The sequence below is a fragment of the Sphaeramia orbicularis genome, chromosome 20 (genome assembly GCF_902148855.1).
Source record: "Sphaeramia orbicularis chromosome 20, fSphaOr1.1, whole genome shotgun sequence".
Taxonomy (NCBI): domain Eukaryota; kingdom Metazoa; phylum Chordata; class Actinopteri; order Kurtiformes; family Apogonidae; genus Sphaeramia; species Sphaeramia orbicularis.
Window position 1 is genome coordinate 43,297,458 of NC_043976.1, and position 24,839 is coordinate 43,322,296.

Consider the following 24,839-nt stretch of genomic DNA (forward strand, 5'->3'; position numbering starts at 1 on the left):
AAATAAGAAAAAGTGTCTGGCTGAATTATTTAATTGCTTTGAGTTTATCTGTTACTTAAAACAGACTATGTAAAGACTTAAACTAAACATTAATTAAACAGTGAAAATGAGCAGATGAAATTAAGAAGCTTCTTTACTGACGCATTAACCTGATTTAACAGGATCAGCTGTTTGGGTGGGAATGTGTTGACTCCCACCAGGACCAGATTCTCTTTGGGTTTTTTTTATGAGTTAATTTCTAAAAACTAATAATATCTGACTATAGATATACACAATGCATAGTTTCTGGCAGCAAAAAGAAAACCCAAAATATAAAGCAGCAAAAACCCAAATACTTTCAAACTTCCAGACTCTTATGTTTTACATCTGGGCTGGTGGTGCGTTCAGGGACCTGTTAGAAACCACCAGCCCGAGGCCTTCAGACCCATTTATCAGGATGAGGTCAGTCTGTGGTGTCGGTTAAAGCAGAGGTTTGACAGATCAGACCTCACACCCCAAACATCTGGACCCATGTGGATCCATCTGGACCCACATGCATGAAATTAAAACAGGCCTGGACAGGAAACCAGTCAGATCAGACCAGATGAGGCCCAGAGACACGGGTTCTGCTTCTGGTTTGGTTTACTTCAAGGTCCAGAGTTGAATTAAAAAGACAAATTCAGTTTCGTGTTGGTGGTTTTAGTTTAATATCAGCAGGAAACAGGACGACATCTGCACTAGAGCTGCAACAATCACTTAAACTATTGATTTTCTTCAATATAAATTCAAAAAGCTCAGATTGCAGCTTCTTAAATGTGAATATTTTCTAGTTTCTGAACAAAATACTAGAAAACCATGAGTCCATTTACATCCACACTAATACTCTGATCATTAACAACAGTATAAAGTGATGTTTTATCAGATAACCGTGTAATCTGATTATAATAAATCAGATTAACACACCTGGATTGGTTGACAGTACTCCGATGTCTTCATGCATGAATACCAGTTAATCTGATTTATTTTGTTCTTTTACATCTGCATGTGTAAAAAAAAAAAATAAATGTAGAAAATGAAAGTGACGTAGTTAAAGGTGAGCAGAAACAATTAAATGACAAGAGTCTACGTCACTAGACTCAACCAAAATAAACCAAAAATTGAGTGAAGTAATAAAAAAATGAACAAAACACAACAAATTGGAATAAAATAATCAACAAATCTAATAAAATTTTTAAGAAAATAATGACAAAATTAACAAAACCAAAGAAAAATTTTAAAGTGTATTGAAAAAATTAACAAAACTTGACAAAAATCCAAAAAAAGTGATGAAAGTTACCAAACTGAACAAAAACTGAATAAAGTAATGAAAAAAATGAACAAAACATAACAAAAATGGAATAAAATAATGAACAAAACTAATAAAAAAAGAACAAAATAATGAAAAAATGAACAAAACCAAACAAAAATTTAAGTGTAATGAAAAAAATTACAAAAATAAGACAAAAAGCTACAAAAGACAGAAAACTTACCAAACTGAATAAAAACTGGGTTTTATTCTTAATTTATTGTTTATTATTATTTATTGTTTTTCTGAAATTATATGTGAAATAAATGGACAAACTCTTTAAAACCACACTTTTTCTCTATCAGTTGAGTTTGTGGTAAAACCTTTTTTTTATTTATTGGGTTTGACCTTAAACTTGTCGCTCTTTTTTCGATTCTTTAAACCTCGTGTGATTCCATCGACCGTCCGCGACTCGTCTGTTTTCCTGTTTTACCGTTGTTCGCTCCCAATCGGGTGTGGGTATTTCCGTTAATATTTCCCCCCCGTGTTTCCGAGGGTTAATTCAGACCTAACGCAGTGTGAAATGAGTTTGTGCAGAACTATAACCGAAGCTCTGATTGATCGCCTTTTATCTGCCGCTTTTTTAATTGGAGCTCAGACTCTGCACCGACGAACGAAAAAAAAGGACGGACCGCAGCAGAAGTCCGACCTGAACCACAGAACGTCACCATTAAACTGAGTCTGGGTCCTTTTTTTTGGATCAACGGAGCAGGAAACACCAGAAAACAGCAGTTGGACAAATGACAGTGAATGGAGACAGTCTGCGTTCACACAGCAGGTCTAATGCACAGTTCTGATTTTTGGGTGAAATCAGATTTTTTTGGTGTGTTGGTTCATATTCCACAGTAATGCGACTTCTGTCAGTTTTGAGTCTCAACTGAATGTGACCCTGAAGTGACCCACATGCACTAAAGAGGTCCTGAAGTGACCCACATGCACTAAAGAGGTCCTGAAGTGACCCACATGCACTATAGTGGTCCTGAAGTGACCCACATGCACTATAGTGGTCCTGAAGTGACCCACATGCACTATAGTGGTCCTGACAGAACACATGACCACACAGACACACACTGTGTTTACAGAAGTACATCTGTTTTTCCTGCCGCTCAAATAGGCTGTTAATGCTCAGTCTGGAAAATTAATGTTTGTCTATGGAAATCTTTTGAATGTTTTGCCAGATTTTAATTAATACAGCAGGTACAAAAGGAACTGGAATGGAATTATTAAGTAGTCATATCGGTACTCGGTATCGGCCAGGACTCAAATGTAAGTACTTGTACTTGCTGCACGATTAATTGATTTTAAATCGAAATTGGATTTTTTAATTAGGACGATTTTTAAAACAGGGAAATCGTGAAATCAATTTCATCTTTCTCGTGCCTCTGGGCCGTGCCCCTGCGGGCTAGCGTAGGCTCCTCCTCCTATCTGTGACAGCGGTCTGTCACAGAAGTCTGTGTAATGACCGGACTTTAAATGTGTTCATGAACCTGCAGTAGTGATACCAGTGTAAGCTGTGGTTTCACACACAGATCCCATAATTCAAATATAGCTGTATGCGGATCACTCATCTTACGTTGTCCCGGATCCGTACCGTACTGTCTTCTTCCGATCCGGGTCCGGGTCTCGGGGTCATCAGCCTCAGCAGAGGAGCCCACACAGCCCTCTGCCCACACACATGCACCAGCTCCACAGATAGAACCCCTCCAGTGTGTCCTGGGTCGGACTGTTCCACACACAGATCCTCCAGTTTAAATAGAACCGCATGGGTTCACTCATATTCTGTGGTCCACACACACATGACTGATGCCTGTCACTGACTTACACTGGTATCACTTCTGTGGACCCAGACACCCCAAAAAGGAAAAAAAAAACTTTATTTTATTTTATTTATTTATTTTTTTTTTATTAATTTAGTCCTCTTACTTGCTAAATTTTGCATTCACAAATGTAAGTTCTGTAACACAAAACCAAATATTATTTATTTTTTGAAAGATGTTGAACTTTATTTAAAGCTGTTAGATAAATCTGGAACCAAAAAGGCTGTAGAAACCACCAGTATTTGCTCTGATTTGGATATTGTATTATAGTGTCTTCCCCCTGGCAAACTTGTGATGTCATTTTTTTGTTGTATACGTTGTTTGTATACTCCATTCAATAAAGATGTAATGAAGAATAAAAAAGAAAAAACTTCTGTGGGTTCATCACATGATACCATCACAGATCTGAGGTCAGAGCAGTGCCTTGCATTGTGGGCTGCTCACAAAAACGACATGCTGACTTCTGTTGTCTTTTGTAGTTTTACCCAAAAATCAAAATTGAAAATCGAGTTTTTAGAAGAAAAAATTGGGATTTTATTTTTTGCCAAAATCGTGCAGCCCTACCAGTTGCTCCAAACCTCTGAGAACGCATGATTCATGCACAGAGGGGGGAGGGGGAGGGACAAAGGGTAGTTGAGTTTGATAGACATATCACCGTTCAATCATTTCGATGGGTCAGTTAAAATGATTGGATGGTGTTTTTTCAGTCCTGTCTATTCCACAGGTGACTAAAACATTTAATTTTTGTGTTGGAGTGTTTAAATAATTAGTTGTAATTGGGGTGTGAAGGGGATTTTTAGCAATATAGTAAAAAACGCTCCAGGAAAACATCTCCTACCCCCCCTTTAACCTCCTCCTAAGACCCACTGTCCACGTTTGAGGACAAGAGTTTCACAATTTTATACAAAAAAAGAAGAAAACTGTCCACCACAAAGGACATTCCATAAACATTTAAAAAACTGCATCTGAAAAAACTGTTGCATCATGATGTTTCCAATATAGGCACTTATTTAACAAAAAACAAAAAAAGCTGGTACTTAGCTGACATTTAGATCTTAGGAGGTTAAAGTCGTCTCATTTCAGAGTTTAATTAATGTGAAACTGGAGCTGATATGGATCAGATTAAACCAGGAAGAAACGAAAACGTGGTTTTAATAAGATTATCCTCATTTTTTTTAAAAAACAGTGACACAACTTGAGGAACTTCCACATTTAACAGTGTTGAATCTGTCATAAATAAATGTCTGTTTGTTGTTTATAATGAGCTAAACCCTTCTTTCTTTTTCCATTCTGGTCTTTTCTGCCAAACCACACAGTTTGTTTTCAGAGTTGGATTTCAAATCAAACTGTTGAAACGTCCTCCTGAGACTGACTCACTGTCTCATCAGGATCTTTTTTTTTCTTCGTTGTCAGTTTTGCGTCTGTGTTGACGTCTTAAATCCTCATTTTCAGTCTCAGGCGGAGGCTCTGCTGTCATCCGTCCACTTCGTTAATGCTCATTCACTTCCATCTGACTCCTTCACTCTGGGATAATGAACATCAGCTCCTCCTGGCTCCCCCGGTGGCTGCTGGAAACTCTAGAAATCACAAATTAACTACAGATGAGCTGTAAAAAAAAAAAAAGAAAGAAAGAAAAGAACAATCTGCAGCTACTTGCCGTCCAGGAACACTCCCCTGTTTGTTTTAGGACAAACTGGCTCTGATTGGTTCATCTTCTGGAGTTGGATGGAGGTGATGGAGGCCCTGAAAACACAATAAGACAGCGTCTAATGTTAAAAATTAGGATCAAATTAACCCTTACAGACCCAAACGTCCACCTTTAACCCTTAAAGACCCAAACGTCCACCTTTAACCCTTAAAGACTCAAATGTCCACCTTTAACCCTTACAGACCCAAATGTCCTCCTTTAACCCTTAAAGACCCAAACTTCCACCTTTAACCCTTACAGACCCAAACGTCCACCTTTAACCCATAAAGACCCAAACGTCCACCTTCAACCCTTAAAGACCCAAACGTCCACCTTTAACCCTTAAAGACCCAAACGTCCTCCTTTAACCCTTAAAGACCCAAACGTCCACCTTTAACCCTTAAAGACCCAAACGTCCACCTTTAACCCTTAAAGACCCAAACGTCCACCTTTAACCCTTACAGACCCAAACGTCCACCTTTAACCCTTAAAGACCCAAACGTCCACTTTTAACCCTTACAGACCCAAACGTCCACCTTTAACCCTTACAGACCCAAACGTCCACCTTTAACCCTTACAGACCCAAACGTCCACCTTTAACCCTTAAAGACCCAAACGTCCACCTTTAACCCTTACAGACCCAAACGTCCACCTTTAACCCTTACAGACCCAGACCTAAACTGTTTAATTCCTGTTAATCCACTAATCCTATTATTACATGTAAATAATTAGTGTGAAATTCAGTTCTTCATCTTTTCATGGTCATCAGATATGACCCATTTGGAGGTTCAGAGGCTCCGTAGTTACCGTGGAAACACATAGATAATCATTTTAGAATTTAGTAGGAGATCGAGGGGTAATATATAATAATACTGAATGTATCTGTAAATCAACACCATATTTACGTTTGTCGCCATGTTTATGGAATGACCTCTCGTGTCATCTCACAATAATGAATAAACAAATCATCGCATTTGTGATATAACGGAAAAAGCAAAATTACGCACGTCTGTTTTTTTCGACATTTAGTAAATGTCGGTAAAGTTTTGCGCAGATGTCCAATGGAAAAGCGACTAGTGATCCAACTCCATGGGTTTTACTGGTGAGTCAATGTTGTAGAAGATGACGGTGTTTCCACGGTAACTACAGAGCCTCTGAACGTCCAAATATGGTCATATCTGATGACCATGAAAAGATGAAGAACTGTATTTTACACCAGTTATTGACATGGTTTGATAGGATAAGTGGATCAACAGGAATTAAACAGTTTAGATCAGTAGATATCATGCGTGATTCTCTTCTATTTGTTGATTATTTGAGCTGGAGTGCCAAAAATCTGGGGGTTCATCCGGGATTCAGACTGATTGAAATCAACAGGTATTAAACATTTTAGATCAGTAGATGGTTTTGGTCACCGGTGGATGTTTAGGTCTTTAAGGGTTAATGACTTTTGAACCATTATGTAACAGCGTCTTCAGCTCCGTTTTAGTTTTCATCCTCAATTCTAAACATCAACACTTCGTCAAAAAAAAAAGCAAAAAAACCCCCAACAAAACACCTAAAGGAGACGTAAAAACTGTTCTGTGAAACTTCAGTATTCGCATGTAATACCTTCACTGTCCTGAACCTGTGCTTTAACTCACTTGTGTCTTTGGCTCCGCCCCCTTTACCTGCCTTCATGCTAAGTCTCCAGCCTCACCTGGTCTTCATCAGGACGTTAACGCCGTCTTCAGTCTGCACTCTTTACCAGGTCGTCTCCACTTCCACATCCAGTGCTGAGCTCCATTAGTCCCCGACCTATGACCCGTCCATCTGTCCACCCATCCATTCGTCCACCCATCCATTCCTCCACCCATCCATTCCTCCACCCGTCCACCCATCCCCTTGTCCACCCATCCATTCCTCCACCCATCCCCTTGTCCACCCATCCATTCCTCCACCCGTCCACCCATCCCCTCGTCCACTCGTCCACCCATCCATTCCTCCACCCATCCACCCATCCCCTCGTCCACCCATCCATTCCTCCACCCGTCCACCCATCCCCTTGTCCACCCATCCATTCCTCCACCCATCCCCTTGTCCACCCATCCATTCCTCCACCCGTCCACCCATCCCCTCGTCCACCCATCCATTCCTCCACCCATCCACCCATCCCCTCGTCCACCCATCCATTCCTCCACCCGTCCACCCATCCCCTCGTCCACCCATCCATTCCTCCACCCGTCCCCTCGTCCACCCATCCATTCCTCCACCCGTCCACCCATCCATTCCTCCTCTTGTCCACCCATCCATTCCTCCACTTGTCCACCCATCCCCTTGTCCACCCATTCATTCCTCCCCTCATCCACCCATCCCCTCGTCCACCCATCTAGTCCTCCACTCATCCACCCATCCCCTCGTCCACCCATCTACATGTCCAACCATGCCCTCGTCCACCCGTCCCCTCGTCCACCCATCTACATGTCCAACCATGCCCTCGTCCACCCGTCCCCTCATCCACCCATCTACATGTCCAACCATGCCCTCGTCCACCCGTCCACCCATCCACCCATCCACCTGTCCTCTTGTTTCCGTCTCTGCTGAAGTTTCCTGGTTGGACTTCCACATATCGAACAGATCCACCTGATGTCTCCTGCTCTTCCTGGTTCACCACCTCCTCATCGTCTTCACCTGTACGACCGCAGATTCTTCTCCATCCTCATCAGGTTGGTTTCCATCACTCATCCACCTTCATCTCATCTCATGCTCACCTGTGGACACATTCCACCCAACATGCTGAAAAATAAACTTACTACCTGACAGAAATGGAAAAACAGACCAAAAACACCTGTTTTATTTTTTCATTTTCTGAGACCGGATGTTGTCATTTTTAAGGAAAGAGCGCTAATGCCTCATTCACTAAGATTCCTAAGAATGATGAGTTTGTACCAAGGTTCTAATAGTTTTGGATGTTTCATTATAGTTTAGTTTTATTTAGTTTTGACTTTTTTTTCTCTAATTCAGTTAGTTTTAATTAGTTTTTAGAGCAGGTTTGCTAGTTTTTACTAGTTTTCAATTTTTTCTAAATGTTCTGTTTTAGTTTAGTTTTACTGTAAATTTTAGTTTCTCCCAACTTTAGTCTCCATGTTTCCAGGTAGAGTGGGGACCAGAAGACGACTGGAAACCACAAGTGAACACAAGTGATGGACTGAAGTGTCATATGGTGCCACTAGCTTAAATTGCTAGAGCCAAATAAATTGCTTTTATATCAATCCAACATTGACAAAGACAAAAACAAAGGGAATTTTATCCATAATTTTTATATGTTTTAGTTAGTTTTGTAAACACACAATACAGTTTCAGTTAGTTATTGTTCTTTTCTTTTAATTATAGTTTTTATTTATTTCAGTTAACGAAAATGTTTTTACAGTTCTAGTTTTCGTCATTTCATTAGTTTTCATTAACGGTAACAACCTTGGTTTGTACGAATCTTCCAGTTCGTGCGAAATCTGGACTTCGTAGACATTCATGGAGGGAGCATGTCTACGATGTCCAGATTTCATACAAACCCTTCGTTCATAAGAGTCTTTGTGACCTCGATGGCATTAGCGCTCTTTCGTTGAAAATGACAACACCCAGTCTCAGAATTTTTTTTCCATTTGTCTTAGGTCGTAACTTTATTTTTTATTAGAAAGAGAAAAAGAAAACCAATCCTTTTTTAAAATTTGGTTTATCTGTTTTGACACTGAAAAAGAAAAACACCTTGGAGTTCAATTTTAATTCTTCTGTTTTAAAGTGAAAATCAATTAAACACTAGTTACCTCCGCCAAGGAGGTTATGTTTTTGCCAGGGTTTGTTTGTTTGTTTGTTTGTTTGTTTGTTTGTTAGCAAGATAACTCAAAAAGTTATGGACGGATTTTCATGACATTTTCAGGAAATGTAGATACTGGCACAAGGAACAAATGATTAAATTTTGGTGGTGATGGGGGGGGGCTGATCTGCCTTGATGGAGGTCTGCGCTCTCCGAGTGCTTTTCTAGTTTTTCTTTTGTTTCTGTAAAGAAAATCCAACTTCCAACAGATACACTGACTGAAAAGTCACCATTTTGCTAAACTTTTATCACAAAAGTCTTTAAATGAAACAAACAGAAGTCATTTGGGTTAATTCTGTTGGACAAATCAAAGGCTAAAGGTCAATAAATGGTTTGATTCAGACTCAGGTGGTGGACTTCCTGCTGAGTTTGCCCGGATACGTGTGTCGACCTGATCTTTGATTCATGAGTCTGTGACACTAAACATCTACCAAACATCATAAATCTGGGTCGATCTTCATCCAAATTGAAGCTAAATAGTCTGTGATGTGTCGACCTCCTTTGGCAAACATGACGGATTCCTGCAGACGTGCCTCCTCCTGCAGAAAGAGAACAAGTCGAGACTGGAAACGCAGTCAGAGATGCTGCAGACCTTTCATTTACCAGGATCCTGTCGATAGAAGAGTCCAATTAAACTGTCACCAAACTGTTGAGCTTCTACTGTTCGACTAAATCCCCAATTATGGTTGAATCAAATGGTTGGTGTGTGTGTTTCCACGGCTCGCTCTTTGCTCTCGGAGGCGACAGATTGTCAAACCGACGGCGCTTTAACGAGAAGATTCCTGTAAAAACGCTCCCGGCTTCGTCTGCGTCGAAGAATAAACCAGAGGCCGTGGTTCAGATGTTTTAGCACAGTAACGTGTTCTGTCTGATTTACAGCCCGTCCTTTAGTAAAACCATCCAAACATCAGCCAAACACAGTTAAAGTGTGAAGAGTCCAGCAGTAAAACGCTCCCTGTTTGTTTGAGTTTCCTTTTACTGCTGGACTCAGTCAAACCCAAATCCAGAAGCTTTTTACACGTCATTAAACCTCTGATGGCCTGATGATATGAAAGACTGGGTCCGAATGAGTCGTTAAACTAGATCCTGTTTGATTATTAATGAACCAGTTCAGGTCCAGAAGGAGAGAAAGTCATTTATTGAACTCACATGATTCTTTTCCATTGTCAGTGTTGATCCATGGGGACAGAGGTGGATTTGTCCTCAATAAAACCAGGATGTTAATGTGGAAATAACACACAATTAATAATAATAATAACCTTAATATAATAACCTTTGAATTTAATCTGTGCTTTTATGAACATCTACATGATCAGTGAATTAAATACAGGAAAATACATGATTTACTCTGAAAAATTATCATAATAACTGATGATAAATGATTTAGAAGAGTTTAAATCTAGAGAAAATATTTGACATGAACCGTTAACCCTGGACAAAGTCATTTTACCGACATTGATCAGTTTGTGTTGAGTTTTGTTGTGGTTTTTATTTTGTTTCGGTTTAGTTTCTGTTGACCCAGATCTATCACTGCAGATCCAACTGTTTCTGAAGTTAATCTCTATGTTTGATTTACTTATAGTCGGACGTTCAGTTGCTGTGCATGTGTTTTGTTGAGATAAAGACTAAAACATGGGAGCAGAGATGATCTCATGCAGAATCATCATGTCAGATCTTGGCTGCCATGGAAACGCAGTATGAGGTAACAGTTGGACGGACGTCTGGGCTTAAATACCCAGAAACCCTCACACTTGGTTTGTGGGTAGAAGTCACATAGATAGATAGATAGATAGATAGATAGATAGATAGATAGATAGATAGATAGATAGATAGATAGATAGATAGATAGATAGATAGATAGATAGATAGATAGATAGATAGATAGATAGATAGATAGATAGATAGATAGATAGATAGATAGATAGATAGATAGATACGAGGGCCGTTCAATAAGTTCATGGCCTCACCCAGAACAGAACAACACAGACTGATAATTTATATTTTATTTTTCAACATAATCTCCATTTACAGCAATGCACTTGGTCCATCGATGTTCAAGCATCACTATCCCATCACAAAAGAATGTAACATCCTGTATTATAACAACCAGTATTTCTGGGTGAGGCCATGAACTTATTGAACAGCCCTCATAGATAGATAGATAGATAGATAGATAGATACATAGATAGATAGATAGATAGATAGATAGATAGATACATAGATAGATTGAGTGAGTGAGTGAGTGAGTTAGTTTAGTTAGTTAGTTAGTTAGTTGATTAATCCCCAAGGGGAAATTCAGAATACAAACTGTGGTCACCGCTCCACAAACACAGCCATACCACATTAACACTCAATAAATGACATCGGCAGGTCTGTGCTTTATGGAATGTTTGCATCCTGGTTCTTTACTGTGAGCGTCGCCATGGAGATAAAAACACTGGAGCGACGCCAGTGGAGTCTGGACGGGTTCCATCCCAGTCATTTCCATAAGACGACCTGTTGACACGTTGAGAGTTCACTCCTCGTCTGTTGAGATGTCGACGCGTCGGATTCATGAGGACGAGGCCCGATGTGGAATCTGAAACCAAGGTTATTATCGTTAACGAAAACTAACGAAATGACGAAAACTAGAATTGAAAAAATTTTTTCGTTAACTGAAATAAATAAAAACTATAATTAAAAGAAAAAAAACATAACTAACTGAAACTGTATTGTGTGTTTACAAAACTAACTAAAACGTATAAAAATTATGGATAAAATTCCCTTTGTTTTCATCTTTGTCAATGTAGGACTGATACGAAATCAATTTATTTCACTCTAGCAATTATATCTAGCGGCACCATACGACACTTTTTGGTCCGTCACTTGTGTTCACGTGTGGTTTCCAGTCGTCTTCTGGTCCCCACTCTACCTGGAAACATGGAGACTAAAGTTGGGAGAAAGCAGCAGAGTCCTGTGTGGGATTTATTTGAATACAACAGAGGAGAAGAGAAAAGATACGACAAAACTAAAATTAATACTAAAAATAAACTAAAACTAAGCATTTAGAAAAAAATGAAAACTAATAAAAACTAAGCAAACCTGCTCTAAAAACAAATTAAAACTAACCGAATTAGAGAAAAAAAAGTCCAAACTAAATAAAACTAAACTAGAATGAAAAATCCAAAACTATTAGAACCTTGGTTCGTACCTGTGGGCATTTGAAGTATTAATATTGGACTCATGATTCATTCTGAGTTGATTCAAATCTGCTCTTTTCAGAACATGTATTTTTTTCGATGCCTTTGAAGTTCGTCGGTTTTTCAGTTGATAGTCTGGTGTGTAATGTCCCACCTGGAAAAACGTGGACAGATGTGGACAAACTTGTGTTTCACATGTGTTTCTGGTGTAAATAAAGCTGGACTGGACGCCGTGGACGGACGTGTTGTGTCTGTCTTCAGTCTCCGGCTGCTCAGGCTCAGTTTTCTCCTGGATTTCCACAGAACGACTGAAACTCGATCCGCCTCTGGGCTCGGAGGAGGAGACGTGGAGGAAATAAAATGAATAATGCTGTTGTCGGAGGAAAACAATAGAGCTGAAGTCGGGCTGGGTTTTCCTTCCTTTGACTGAAATGTTCCAGCCAGTCAGTTTGGAAGCAGGTTTTACACCGAACAGCTGAACACACTGAACAGCAGTTTTACCAGAAAATATGTGTGTTTAGTTTTCCATCCATTAGTTTCTTTTTGACAACATCCAGACTGATTTAAAAGGATGAAACAATAAGATGTAGAAAAGACGACAACTAATATCACATTATCACACAACAACAACACAACGACACGGAAATGATGCAACGTTCTGTAACAAGACGTAAATGACACAATAGGAAAAGAATGCAACACAATGAAAATGACACAATATTTAAGGAACGGTATGGAATATGGAAACACAGGAAAACAAGGTAACAAGATGCAACAAGACGGAAAAAAGGCAACAAGACAGAAAATAAGCAACAAATGGAAAAGAAGCAACAAGACAAAAGATGCAACAAGACAGAAAAGATGCAACAAGATGGAAAAGACGCAACAAAATGAAAGAGATGCAAGAAGATGGAAAAGATGCAACAAGACAGAAAAGATGCAACAAAATGAAAAAGATGCAACAAGATGGAAAAGATGCAACAAAATTAAAAAAGACGCAACAAGACGGAAAAGTCACAAGGCAGAAAAGATGCAATAAAATGGAAGCTTTTCTTCTTTTCTTCCACTGGAGGAATCTAGACTTTCATGTCCTTGATGTCCAGACGTTGACGGACACATTCATACAAATGAGGACAGAGGAACGCTGGGTTGGTCTAAACTCACTGATTGTGTTTGGTTCGAGGTCGCGGAGTTAAAAACCTGAAGCAGCAGCTGAGCGTGGAGCAGCAGCTGGAGGAGATTTGTAACCGGAGCGGAGACGACGGAGGGCTTTTACGATCAGACACCGTCCAAGAGCTGCAGCCAAAACATACTGTAAACCCAGCGAGAGTTAGGAACCGCACTGGAAACACCTGCTGAGGATCCAAACATGTTGGCCCGGGTTCTGCAAATGGAACTGGAAGAAGATGGAGGAGACTCAGATCGAGCAAAATGAGGAAAAAAAACAACAGCAATGCTCATGTGACCAACGCCCACCAGATCAATGTTCCTTTCCTTCTGATGGTCCATATTTACATGGTTTAATATCATGTAAATGGTTTCAGATACCAGTATAGTTACTACTGAGCACTGATAGAAGTCATATATGGACTTAATGACTTGGGTCCGTGACCTTTGACCTTGAAGGGTCACTTCAAGGTCATTAATATTTACATTCCAATGATCTCCTGTGAAACTACTGATCAGATTTATTTCCAGTTTTATTTGTATCTTTCTTGGGACAATGTCTACAACATCTGTTCACAGTTTTGAGAAATTTAGATTTTTTTATTGTTGATTAATTTTTCACATATTAAACATTTGCTCAAAACAGTGGTATTTTTCTTTTTTTTTTTTAAATAGAATTCTTCATTTTCCATCATTTCCCTGTGGTCTCCATAAACTGTAAATGCTCTGCTTGGCTCTGAATTCTTCATTCATTCAACTCCACAGGTCCATCTGCAACACTATTTCTGAGTACACTGGAAAAAATGCCCCTCTAAAAACAAGTTAAAAAAAAAAAAAAAATTAATACAAGGTATTTTTTCTTGAATTAAGCAAAAAAAAAATCAGCCAATGGAACAAATGAAAATTATCTTGGTAAGATTTCCTGAATAAATTTTTCCAGATTTATTGTCTGTTAATCAGTTCTTATATCTCACTGAAAAGTTCCTCTTCAGGTGATTCTGTCTGATTTTAAGTGTGATGAGATATTTGAACTAGAAATGAGAAAAATACACTTGGGAAGATTTAGATTTTTTCCTGTGTAATGAAAGAAAGGTGGTTTGGCGGATACAAATTTTACGTCTTTTTCATCTTGATGCAAATTTTACATAGTTTTCATCTTGATGCAAATTTTACATCTTTTTCATCTTGATGTAAATTTTATGTCTTTTTCAAGAAATGAGAAAAATACACTTGGTAACATTTAGATTTTTTCTGGTGTAATGACACCAGAAATGTGGTTTGGAGCGCTGGCCCTTTAAATGCACATGAGCCACTTCAGGCCCCGCCTCCTCCAGGTTATTGGCTGTTCCGTCTATAACTAGTTCCGTCTCCACATTTGCTCATATCAGGTCCAGACTTCAGACCAACATTTCTCCAGTATTTCTCCATAATTGTTTGTCGTCATCAGCGGTTGTAGTCCAGACTGAAAATATGTCCAAACCTGGAGCCCATTCCCTAAAATGTTCAGTTGTTGGTTGAACGGGACAGAGCAGCACAGCCAATAACCTGGAGGGGGCGGGGCCTGAAGTGGCTCATGTGCATTTAAAGGACCAGCGCTCCAAACCACCTTTCTGGAATTTTTTTTTTTTTTGTATTTTTCTCATTTCTTGAAAAAGACGTAAAATGTGCAACAAGATGAAAAAGACATAAAATTTGCATCAAGATGAAAACAATGTAAAATTTGCGTCACAATGAAAATGACATAAAATTTGCATCAAGATCAAAATGATGTAAAATTTGCAACAAGATGAAAACGACGTAAAATTTGCATCAAGATGAAAACAACGTAAAATTTGTATCCACCAAACCACCTTTCTGGTGTCATTCCACTGGAAAAAATCTAAATGTTACCAAGTGTATTTTTCTCATTTCTAGTCCAAATATCTCATCACACTTAAAATCAGACAGAATCACCTAAACAGGAACTTTTCAGTGAGATATAAGAACTGATTTATAGACAATAAATCTGGAAAAATTTTATTCAGGAAATCTTAACAAGATAATTTTCATTTGTTCCATTGGCTGATTTTTTTTGTTTTGTTTTTGGGGTTTTTTTTTTGTCTATTTTGAGATTTTTTGCTTTATTCAAATTTTTTTTGCTTAATTCAAGATTTTTTTGCTTAATTCAAGATTTTTTGCTTTATTCAAAATTTTTTGCTTAAATAAAGATGTTTTTTTTTTTTTGCTTAATTCAAGTTTTTTTTTGTCTTAATTTTTTTTTGCTTTATTCAAGATTTTTTTTTGCCTAATTCAAGATTTTTTGCTTTATTCAAGAATTTTTTTTACTTAATCCAAGATTTTTTGCTTAAGTCAAGTTTTTTTTTTGCCTTAATTCAATTTTTTTTTTTTTGCTTTATTCAAGATTTTTTTTTTGCTTAATTCAAGAGTTTTTGCTTTGTTCAAGATTTTTTTTGTGCTTAATTCAAGATGTTTTTTTGCTTTATTCAAGATTTTTTTCAAAAATATCTTGTATGATTTTTTTTTAACTTGTTTTTAGAGGGGCATTTTTTCCAGTGTACTCAGAAATAGGGTTGCAGATGGACCTGTGGAGTTGAATGAATGAAGGATTCAGAGCCCAGCAGAGCATTTACAGTTTATGGAGACCACAGGGAAATGTTGGAAAGCTAAATATCGCTCCTTTCAGGTTCATGACGTCTGGTTCATGTAAATGTGGACTGGGGTCACATGACCTAGAGCGACCACAGAAGACAAAACAAACGCTGCTGCTGAATCCAGACCAGACTGAAACCAAAGCTCCGACTGTAAACATCTGAAGGTTTTATTATTCCAACAAACAGAAAAATGGACCGTGGGATTATTTACAGAAGAGAAGACGTTTTTCTGAACGTCTACAGTTGGAAAACCTTCAAGGATCATTTATTATTGTGATCCTGATTAAACCAATAACATCTGAACCGTTTTTCCACGGGTTAGAAACCACACGTCTGTTCGACTGGACATGTTTTTAATGAAAACGATGAAACAGGAACCAAATCCAACTGAAAAATGACCCTAAAAACCCACTGAGCCAGTATTTGAACTCCTCAGTGCTTCTGTTTCCATTTGGACGTGTTTATTCACTATTATCTCTACAAATGAGAGAGATTTCCATCATCTCACTGAGACTAAATGTTTACGTGAAGAAAATCAGATTAAATTCCTCCAAGATGAGACTCAGGGCGTCGCCGAAGTGTTCCTCAGTCCATTAGCGCCGTGCCTGCTTCATCCTGAAGGCGGGGGGGTCAGAGGTCAGGACGGGGTCAGAGGTCAGGACGGGGTCAGAGGTCAGGACACTAAACTGTTTCCATTTGGTGAAGGTTGTATTTTGGAGTTCAGAGTCCTGGAGATAAAGCGACGATCTGACCATGAAACGGGTCCTGATCAGGTTCTGTCTTTAATTTTACATTTTGTCTTTAAGTTGTTTTGTCTTTTATCCTCCTGAGTTTCACAGCTTTACGTAAAATAAAAAAGGCCACTGAAAAGGCATGAAAAAACATTATATTAAAAAAAAAAAAAAAAGGTAAAAATGTATCTGACAGAACTGTTGCGTCATGCTGTTTCCAATTAAGGCAATTATTTAATGTAAAAGGCCAAAGTGTTTATTCACTGTGTCTGAGGAGGTTATGAATATTTTATAAGCTTTTTCACTCTGGATAAAAAACTCATGGGTTAATATATTCAGTGTAATTTTTGCATTTAAAATATTCAACCCTTTGGCGTCTGGCTCTGAATTGAAAAGAAGCACTGATTTGACATTTATATTTACCACAAGAGACTGTTTTTCATCATAATATTTCTGAGCGAATCTCCCAGCTCTAAGGAAAACACAAAGTTTTGCATCATTATTTACTTTTCCACAACATTAAGATTTCCCTTCATTTCATGTATGTTCTCAAACACCAGAACATCCAGGTCCCTTTGGTCCAAAACGTCCCTCAGAACTCCAGACACTTTCATTTTCTGGATGTTGTAACGTGAACAAAAAAACCCCAGAAACTTCTGGAAACAATGACGAAGCTGCATTTGCATCCCTCTGATTGGCTGAGCCCTGGTCACATGTCCTTTTCTTTAACAAAACAAGGCGTCAACTTGGACTACGAGCCTCTAATGTAGCTACGGAATTCCAGGTGATTCTGACTGCTGTTGGTGAAACATTAGGAACATCGGGAAGACAAAAACAATCGAGGATAAAGTCATAAAAATTGCAAAGAACTTCAAGAAAAAAGTCAAAACATTAGGGAAATGGTCCAAATATTGAAGTAAAGTACATCAGGAGGAAGTGCCTTTTGACCATTGTTGTGGTCACAAACCAGGACGTACTTTTGAACATGTCAAAGAGCATCATGGGAGCTGTAGTCTTCAGGTGAAGTGGCTCTGATTGGTCGACGGATCCGACCTCAGACCTTCATTCTGTCTTTAGTTTCACTTCAACTCCTCAGAAGTTCAACGCGGTGTGGACGTGACCTTTCCCTTCCCAAGCCCCACCTCCATCCGCTGAAGCCCCGCCCTCTTGGAGGAGTCGGGTCAGGACGTCGAGGAGGCGTCGGTGGACGTCCGAGCCCCGCCCCTGCCCCCGTCCGTCGTCCACGTCTCCGTCGGTCTCTGTACATTCCTGCACCGCCCGCTGGAGTTCCACCTGAAACAAACACCCATCAGACGAACATTAGAAGAACAAAATTAGAAGAAAATATGAATGAGTGGGAATGTGTTTATAGTTTTATTTCAGTTTCAACATTTCAACTTCAGGCTCAACATAGCAAAAAATTCTTTAATTCAGTATTTTTTAGACAAGGCAGATTTATTTGTATAGCACAATTCATACACAGGGCAATTCACAGTGTGTTACAAAAATGGAAAAGAGACAGGTTAAAAACACACAATTACAACTAAAACATTATCAAAAAAACATAAGTAATAATCTGTTAAAACAAAGTAAAAGAGGAGAGTGCAGATAGAACCCTTTCAGTTGTTACAGTTGAACAGAGCCGTTTTCAGCCTGGACTTAAACATTGTCAGAGTCGAGGCCTTTAAAACTTTATTCTTCGTTTAAACTTTAGTTTCTCAATGTTTCAAACTTAATTTTTGCTAAAACTATTCATTGACTTTTAATGCTTTTTAATGACCTGTGGAAACCCTGGGAAAATCAAGTCCTTAAATGACATTAAAAACCATTAAATTCAATGTCCAGAGGCCTTAAAAAATTAAATACACTTGATGGAAAAAAACATTGTTATTCATGATTTATTTTGATTATATGAAGATTTAATAATCTTATAGTGTAGGGTACAGTGGGATGATTGACAGGCGGAACACTTTAATTAAAAAGCATTAAATTAGATTTGCTGATACCTGCAGAAACCCTGTATTCAATGTTTTAACTTTACTCTTGAAGTTTCAACTATTTTCTCCACGTTCCATCTTTTTTCTTCTTTGTTCTCCACAGTTTTTCAGGAGAACACGTAAAAAGCTTCAGGTTGCATCACTTTTAGCTTTTTGAATTTCATCATATTTGACTAAATATCTTTCATGTTTTAGGCGATTTAAATTCAACAACTCAAAAAGTTTGCTGGTGAACGGGGGGGGGGGGGGGGGGGGGGGGGCTGATCTACTTTGGCGGAGGTCTGTGCTCTCCGAGTGCTTTTCTAGTTTTTTTTAGTTTTGTTTTCTCGCATCTTTGTGTTGCTTTCATCAACAGTGATCAACCATGTTTTATCGAAAAAAAAAACAAAATTAGACTTTTTTAGTTTTAAATTATTATTCTTAATATTCTTCTTTTCATTATCATTAGGCCCTCAGGTGGGTCAGTGATCGGCAGCAGCACTGATTTTGGTAAACTGTCAGATTTAATAAAAAAAAAAAAACTCAAGTTCTCAAGTTTTTTTTTTTTTTGTTCAGTTCTATCTAAGATAAGATAAGATACTTTATTGTCATTATACAGAATGTACAATGAAATTTAGGTGTACTATCAGGATACGGACTCATAAATAGTAATAGTAATAGTGATAATAACTATAAAATTATTCAATAAAAACAAAATATGCGTCACTCACATATCAGCATCCATTCATTCATTTCCTCACACATCAACCGTTTGATGTCTTTTTATCCATGGCTGTCAAACTCATTTTAGTTCAGTTCCACTTTCAGCCAAATTGGAGCTCCAGTGGACCAGACCATTAAAAAAATAACAGTGAAATGAGTAAAATTATGTTATGATCAGGTTTACATCGACAAAGTTTCCTTCAAAATCTGAATAACATGAACAACTTGAATTGTCTTAAGAAAAAAAAGTGCAATTTTACCAATATTCTACCTCAGTTTATCAGTTTATCATTTACACATGTGCATTACAAACGCACAAAACATTTAGTAACAGGCAGAATATTGGTCAAATTGCATTTACTTTTCTTAAGACATTTCCGTTTGTTCATATTTGTTCAGGTTATTCACATTTTTTGTAAAAGTATAATTTGGTAATGTAAACATTTTCATGTAATTTTACTTTTTTGCACCAAAAAAACAGAGACAATTTGGTTTTGTCATTATTTATAGGTTATTATGATAATATTTTACTGGTTCTGACCCAGTTGAAATCTAATTGGACTGTATGTGTCTGTATGTGGAACCTGAATTAAAATGATTAATATTTTCAGTGTAATTTTTTCATTTCACAAATTCATCCCTCAGGCTGGATTGGACCCTTTGGCAGACTGGATTTCGCCCCTGGGCCGCATGTTTGACACCTGTGGTATAAAAGAAATACTTGAAATACTTAATGTTACCTGTAGGGGGAGTCCTGCTTTGGCCCCGAGTAACGTCGGAGAAAACCACGGCCTGAAGATCTTCTCACAGATCACCTGAAGATACGAAAAGCAAATGACAGTTTTACGGCACAGAATTACTCTTTCCAGTCTTTGTTTTGTCCTGATGCTGACCTGATAATATCTGGTGTTTTTATAAAATTTGTTAATTGTTATTTTCTCGGTCAGTGTTTAGTCGAGCCTCGGTCCAGACCGGTAACTGGATCCCGGTTTTAAAAAAGTTCAGTAACAGGACGACGACAGAAACCAGAGGAAACAGATTCAGGCGACAGAAGAAGCCGATGACGGATCCATTATCTCTCTTTATGCAGATGACGCCTCGCTTTTCTTCAACCGAACTCGTCTGTCATCGCGTCGTTCTGCGGCCCAGAGGACAACGCCCGCTCTCTGTCCACTGATTGGCAGGCGGAGGGTCATTAGAGGTCGACCTCAGGAGACACCTGGGCCGGACGACCAATAGGAGAGCGGCGTGTCATCGGCGTATCATCATCACTCGTCCTGGTCCGGTGTCCGGTTCGTCTTTGTTCTCCTGATTCATTGTTCACCTTTTACCCTTTTTTGGTTTGGCTTCATGCTCTTAAATCTTCTCTTCAGACGCAAAATACATGTTGAAATAATTTTAAGTAAATTAAATAGATAAATAGGATAAAAATAAATAATTAAAGTCGGAATAACAGATAATTACACTTTTACAAATGTTTAAAGATGCAGTTTTTCTATGTTTTTGTTCCATATTGTTTTGATGTAACAGTTTTTGCTAAATAAACTAAATTTGACATGTTTCATATTTATCAAATATAGAAGAAACAGGATTTTAATTAATTTGAGACAAAATTATTTTATTTGAAACACAAATCAGCTCAAAATGAATCTATTCAAGTGACCATTTAGCATTTTACACTTTATTTGTATTTTATTGTTATTATCTTTAGAATATTATTTATATTTGTGTCATCAGTTATCAAATATTATTATTACTTCTAATTTTTTTATATGTAGGACATAATATTAAAAATCAATGTCTGACAAAAATGAACAAATGTTCATTATGATGTTTGTTTTTTCGTATGGAAGTATAATTTTATTTCTCACGTTAGAAATGGTTTTATTCAAATTACTCTTTTTAATTAAATTTCTTAAATGTGTATTTTCAGGTAATGGTTACATATGTATTATTTTAATTCTTTTTTTTGTCACATCGCTGACTTTACAATCTATTTATTACAAGAAGTGAACATTATGAATAATAAATAAGTTCTTATTTTATTATTTCAGTTTATATATTATTTTTGTTAGTTTTATTACTTTTTTTTTTAATTGTCTGTAATTTTAATGTGTTTTTTTTTTTTTATTGTAATTGCTGAAAAATTCCATAAAATACACTTATTGCATTTAAGGAATTCATAACATTGAAGAGTTTATTCTTTGTTTTATTCTTTTTTTTTTTCTTTTGATTTGTTTTTCTTAAGCATTTCATTCACATTGTTTTTTTTTTTTTTTTTTTTTTTTTTTTTTTTACCATTTTAACTGTATTCTAATCGTAACTGAAGAAAAATGTGTTTTTAATGATTATTCATGTTTTTCTTATCGGTGGATTTATAATCTGTTTATCTGAGGAATTAATGCATTTTTAGTATCAATATGAAATACAATATACTACTGCTTAATAATAATGATGATAGTAAAAATAATAATAACAACAACAATAATAATAATAATATTAATATCTGAACCTTGTTAGACCATTTTAATAATTGAATAGTTGATTTATTGTCAGTTTCTTGTTTTTTCTTCCTTCTTTTATTTTAATATTTTTCTGTTTATTCATCTTTTTTTTCCAGTTTTATCCTTTTGTGTCACTAATCCACAGTTTTCTGTCTTTTTTTTCCGGTTCTTTCCGTTTGTTTTCAGTATTTTTTCTCCTTTTCTGATCTTGCGTCTGATACTTCTCGTCGTTTTCCTCCTCCGGTGAATATCGCAGGTATCTTCTGTCATGTGTCATGTGATCCGCCGTCCAGCGGGTGATGACGGGAGGCTGTCGGCTGGTCGTCATGGCGATGACGGACGGCGACGGCCTGTTGTTTCCAGGAGGATTCGACCGAGTCCGACGCTTCGACTCGGCTTCATGTAAGAGGTTTATATTCAAGTTTTCATTTAGTTTGAGGATTTTTACAACTGTTTTTCACACAAATAATAAAAGTAAATCAAATAATGATATTCGTAAAAAAAAAAAAAAATGTTGTAAGATGCTAATGTGAAGTAATCTAAGTAGTAATTGGAAACTTTTTACGATTAATTTTTTTGTTTTTGTCAGTTCCAACAAACCACAGTTTTCATTTGAAACAAATAGCAAAAAATTAATAATATCACTGGTCTAGAACTTTTAGAAATGATTTGCTTCAGAGATTAAATGTGCTAAATGTTGCGTATTTTAATAAGATTAATTGGAAAATAAATGACAAAAGTGCCGGTTTGCTGATGTTTTCAAGGTATATGATTAAGTGTTATTCCACATATATATTGGTTTATGTACATTTATAGAATAGTTTTATAAATCTTCCACTAAATAGAACCTGTAAAGTGAATGTATTCTAATGTGCAGACAGTGTTTTGAAGTAGATCTTGTAGCTCTGAGACAAATATTCCTTTTGAGTCAAACTCATTCTCTCTTTAATTCTTGAATTTCACATTTTGACCCAAGGCTGTATCTTGGAAAGTTCAGCCAACCAGCATTTTTGACTTGATTTTTCTTTATCAGTGACTCTCGTGGTAAAATTTCATTACTTTTATTCTGGAAGCATTTTCCTTGTAGACCAGTTTATTGAATAATAATCTTAAAAATAATGAATAAATGGGATTTTTCTTTAAAGCAGCAATTTTGAGTGAAACTAAAACTGATCAAAATAAAAAGAAAAGCATAAAATATCAGTAAGTGATCATTAAAGGCTGTTATTTTGTTTTATTCTGTTAATTACTTATAAGATATTTAATAAATACTATGATTATTTAATTTACTTTTGTCACCATCTGTACAAAACACAACCCAAATTCACAACATCATAAAATAATTAAAACCGTTTGACTAAAGATTATGATAAAAACAATAGAAAACACATCAAATAACTGATGTTAAAACTAAAACCAAGTGGAAAAACTAAACCGATGTCTCGTTCTGGGTTTCCGTCCATTAAACCTCCTGCGCTCGCTCTGAACATGTCATTAAATGGATGATGGATTTTACCCAGAATTCCTCTGGGTCTGTAATTACACCTCATTACTGCAAATGCTTCACATTTTTCAGCCTCTTTGAAGATGTTTGGATTAAACACAAGACAAAAGATAGTCAAATGAAGTGAACTGAAATAAAAAGAAAAGGAACACACATGTTTTTACATTAAATGTTAACACAAACTATGTATTTACACAGAAGTTATAATTATGTCAAATAAATACAAGTAAATAAAGTAAATAATGCTGATACAAATATAGATTTAATTTATATTGATCGGTTTTATTAATAATATTCATTATGTTCTCAGGCCTGAACACAAATACATCATAAAGTAAAAATAATAATAATATGATCATAAAATGTCTGAGAACCAATAATTTGCATTTTGAGGAAATAAAATCAGATAAAAAGAAATAAATTTGGACCACATCAAACAAATCCAATCAAATTATTCTACATTAGAAATAAAGGCGTAATTTAAAAATCTGAAATTTTCTGTTCAGACGCAAAATACACGTTGAATTAATTTCAATAAGTCGTTATAATTATCAGTATAATTTCACTTTTACAGATGTTTAAACTAAATTTAACATGATTCATTTTTATCAAATATAGAAGAAACACATGAGGAGCACTGGAGAGGGTTATCATTTATCATTTATGGTGTTTTTTTCTGTCATTTATGGTGTTTTTACCGTTATTTGTGGTGTTTTTTCTGTCATTTATTGTGTTTTTACCATCATTCGTGGTTTTTAACCATCATTTCTGGTTTTTTAACCATCATTTATGGTGTTTTTACCCTTGTTTGGGCTGTTTTTAATGTCATTCCTGGTGTTTTTACCTGCAGGTTGGTGTTGCGGCGTCGACGGCTGCATCTCCGTTTGTCCATGTTGCACCGAGACGAACAGTCGAAGAAGTTACAGTCGTCGTCGCTGCTGCAGTTCTGGTCCAGGATGTCCCTCATCTTAGGCTCGAAGAACGCCATGTCCACGTCGATGGCCACGACCTGCAGCGACAGGGACCACCAGGTTGGACGTGAGTTTAACCACAAACACCGAACACTGAACATTCAACCATTTTCACACAAGAGCAGTAAAACCATGGGTTTGAACTATTTTATCACTTTTGGAGGATTTTATCACTTGTATTTTGCAGGAGGGAAAAATTATTTGTATATAACTACTTGAAAAGCTTATGTTTGTGTTTTTAAATTATTTAACCTCTAAAAACCCAGAACAATCTTTGTGTTAATATTTTACTGTAGATTTAACCTTTCCTCAGTGATTTATCACAACTTATTCTAATATTATCCTCTGTATTTTGCATTTTTTTGTGTAAATTATGTATTTTCCTTTGTTTAACCCTTTATTGGGCAAGTGACTATTTTTGGTAATTTCCTCAAACATTAAATATGGAACAAAATCAGCCACAACCTGAATAATATTGAAGAAAAAAATAACAAACCCATGGAGTTGGATCAATGACAGTCGATGGACACACTGGGTTTATGTTCAGTTAATGATATATTTTGTTGAAAAGGTCATTTTTTTCTGATTTAATATAATAACCTTTGGAATTACTCAATTAACATTTACATGATCAGTGAATTAAATATAGGAAAATACATGATTTACACTGAAAAATGCAAAATACAGAAGATAATAGAGTAATAAATGAAGATAAATCCCTTGGGAAAGAGAAAAACAAAAATAGTTGTGACTTT

The 24,839-nt window shown here is 36.7% G+C and overlaps 1 protein-coding gene across 1 annotated transcript in view; it reads right to left on the reverse strand.

Annotated features, from left to right (window-relative positions):
* Window positions 1-15,820: 15,820 nt before the first annotated feature.
* The window catches only part of LOC115411375 (divergent protein kinase domain 1C-like), a 49,129-nt gene continuing 40,110 nt past the window's right edge, over window positions 15,821-24,839 (reverse strand). The window contains exons 6-8 of the mRNA XM_030123483.1: window positions 23,958-24,122; window positions 19,846-19,920; window positions 15,821-17,699 (exon numbers count right to left, since the gene is read on the reverse strand). Of these exons, the coding sequence (XP_029979343.1) occupies window positions 17,499-17,699; window positions 19,846-19,920; window positions 23,958-24,122 (441 nt within the window). The 3' untranslated portion in view covers window positions 15,821-17,498. The remainder of the gene's footprint in view (window positions 17,700-19,845; window positions 19,921-23,957; window positions 24,123-24,839) is intronic.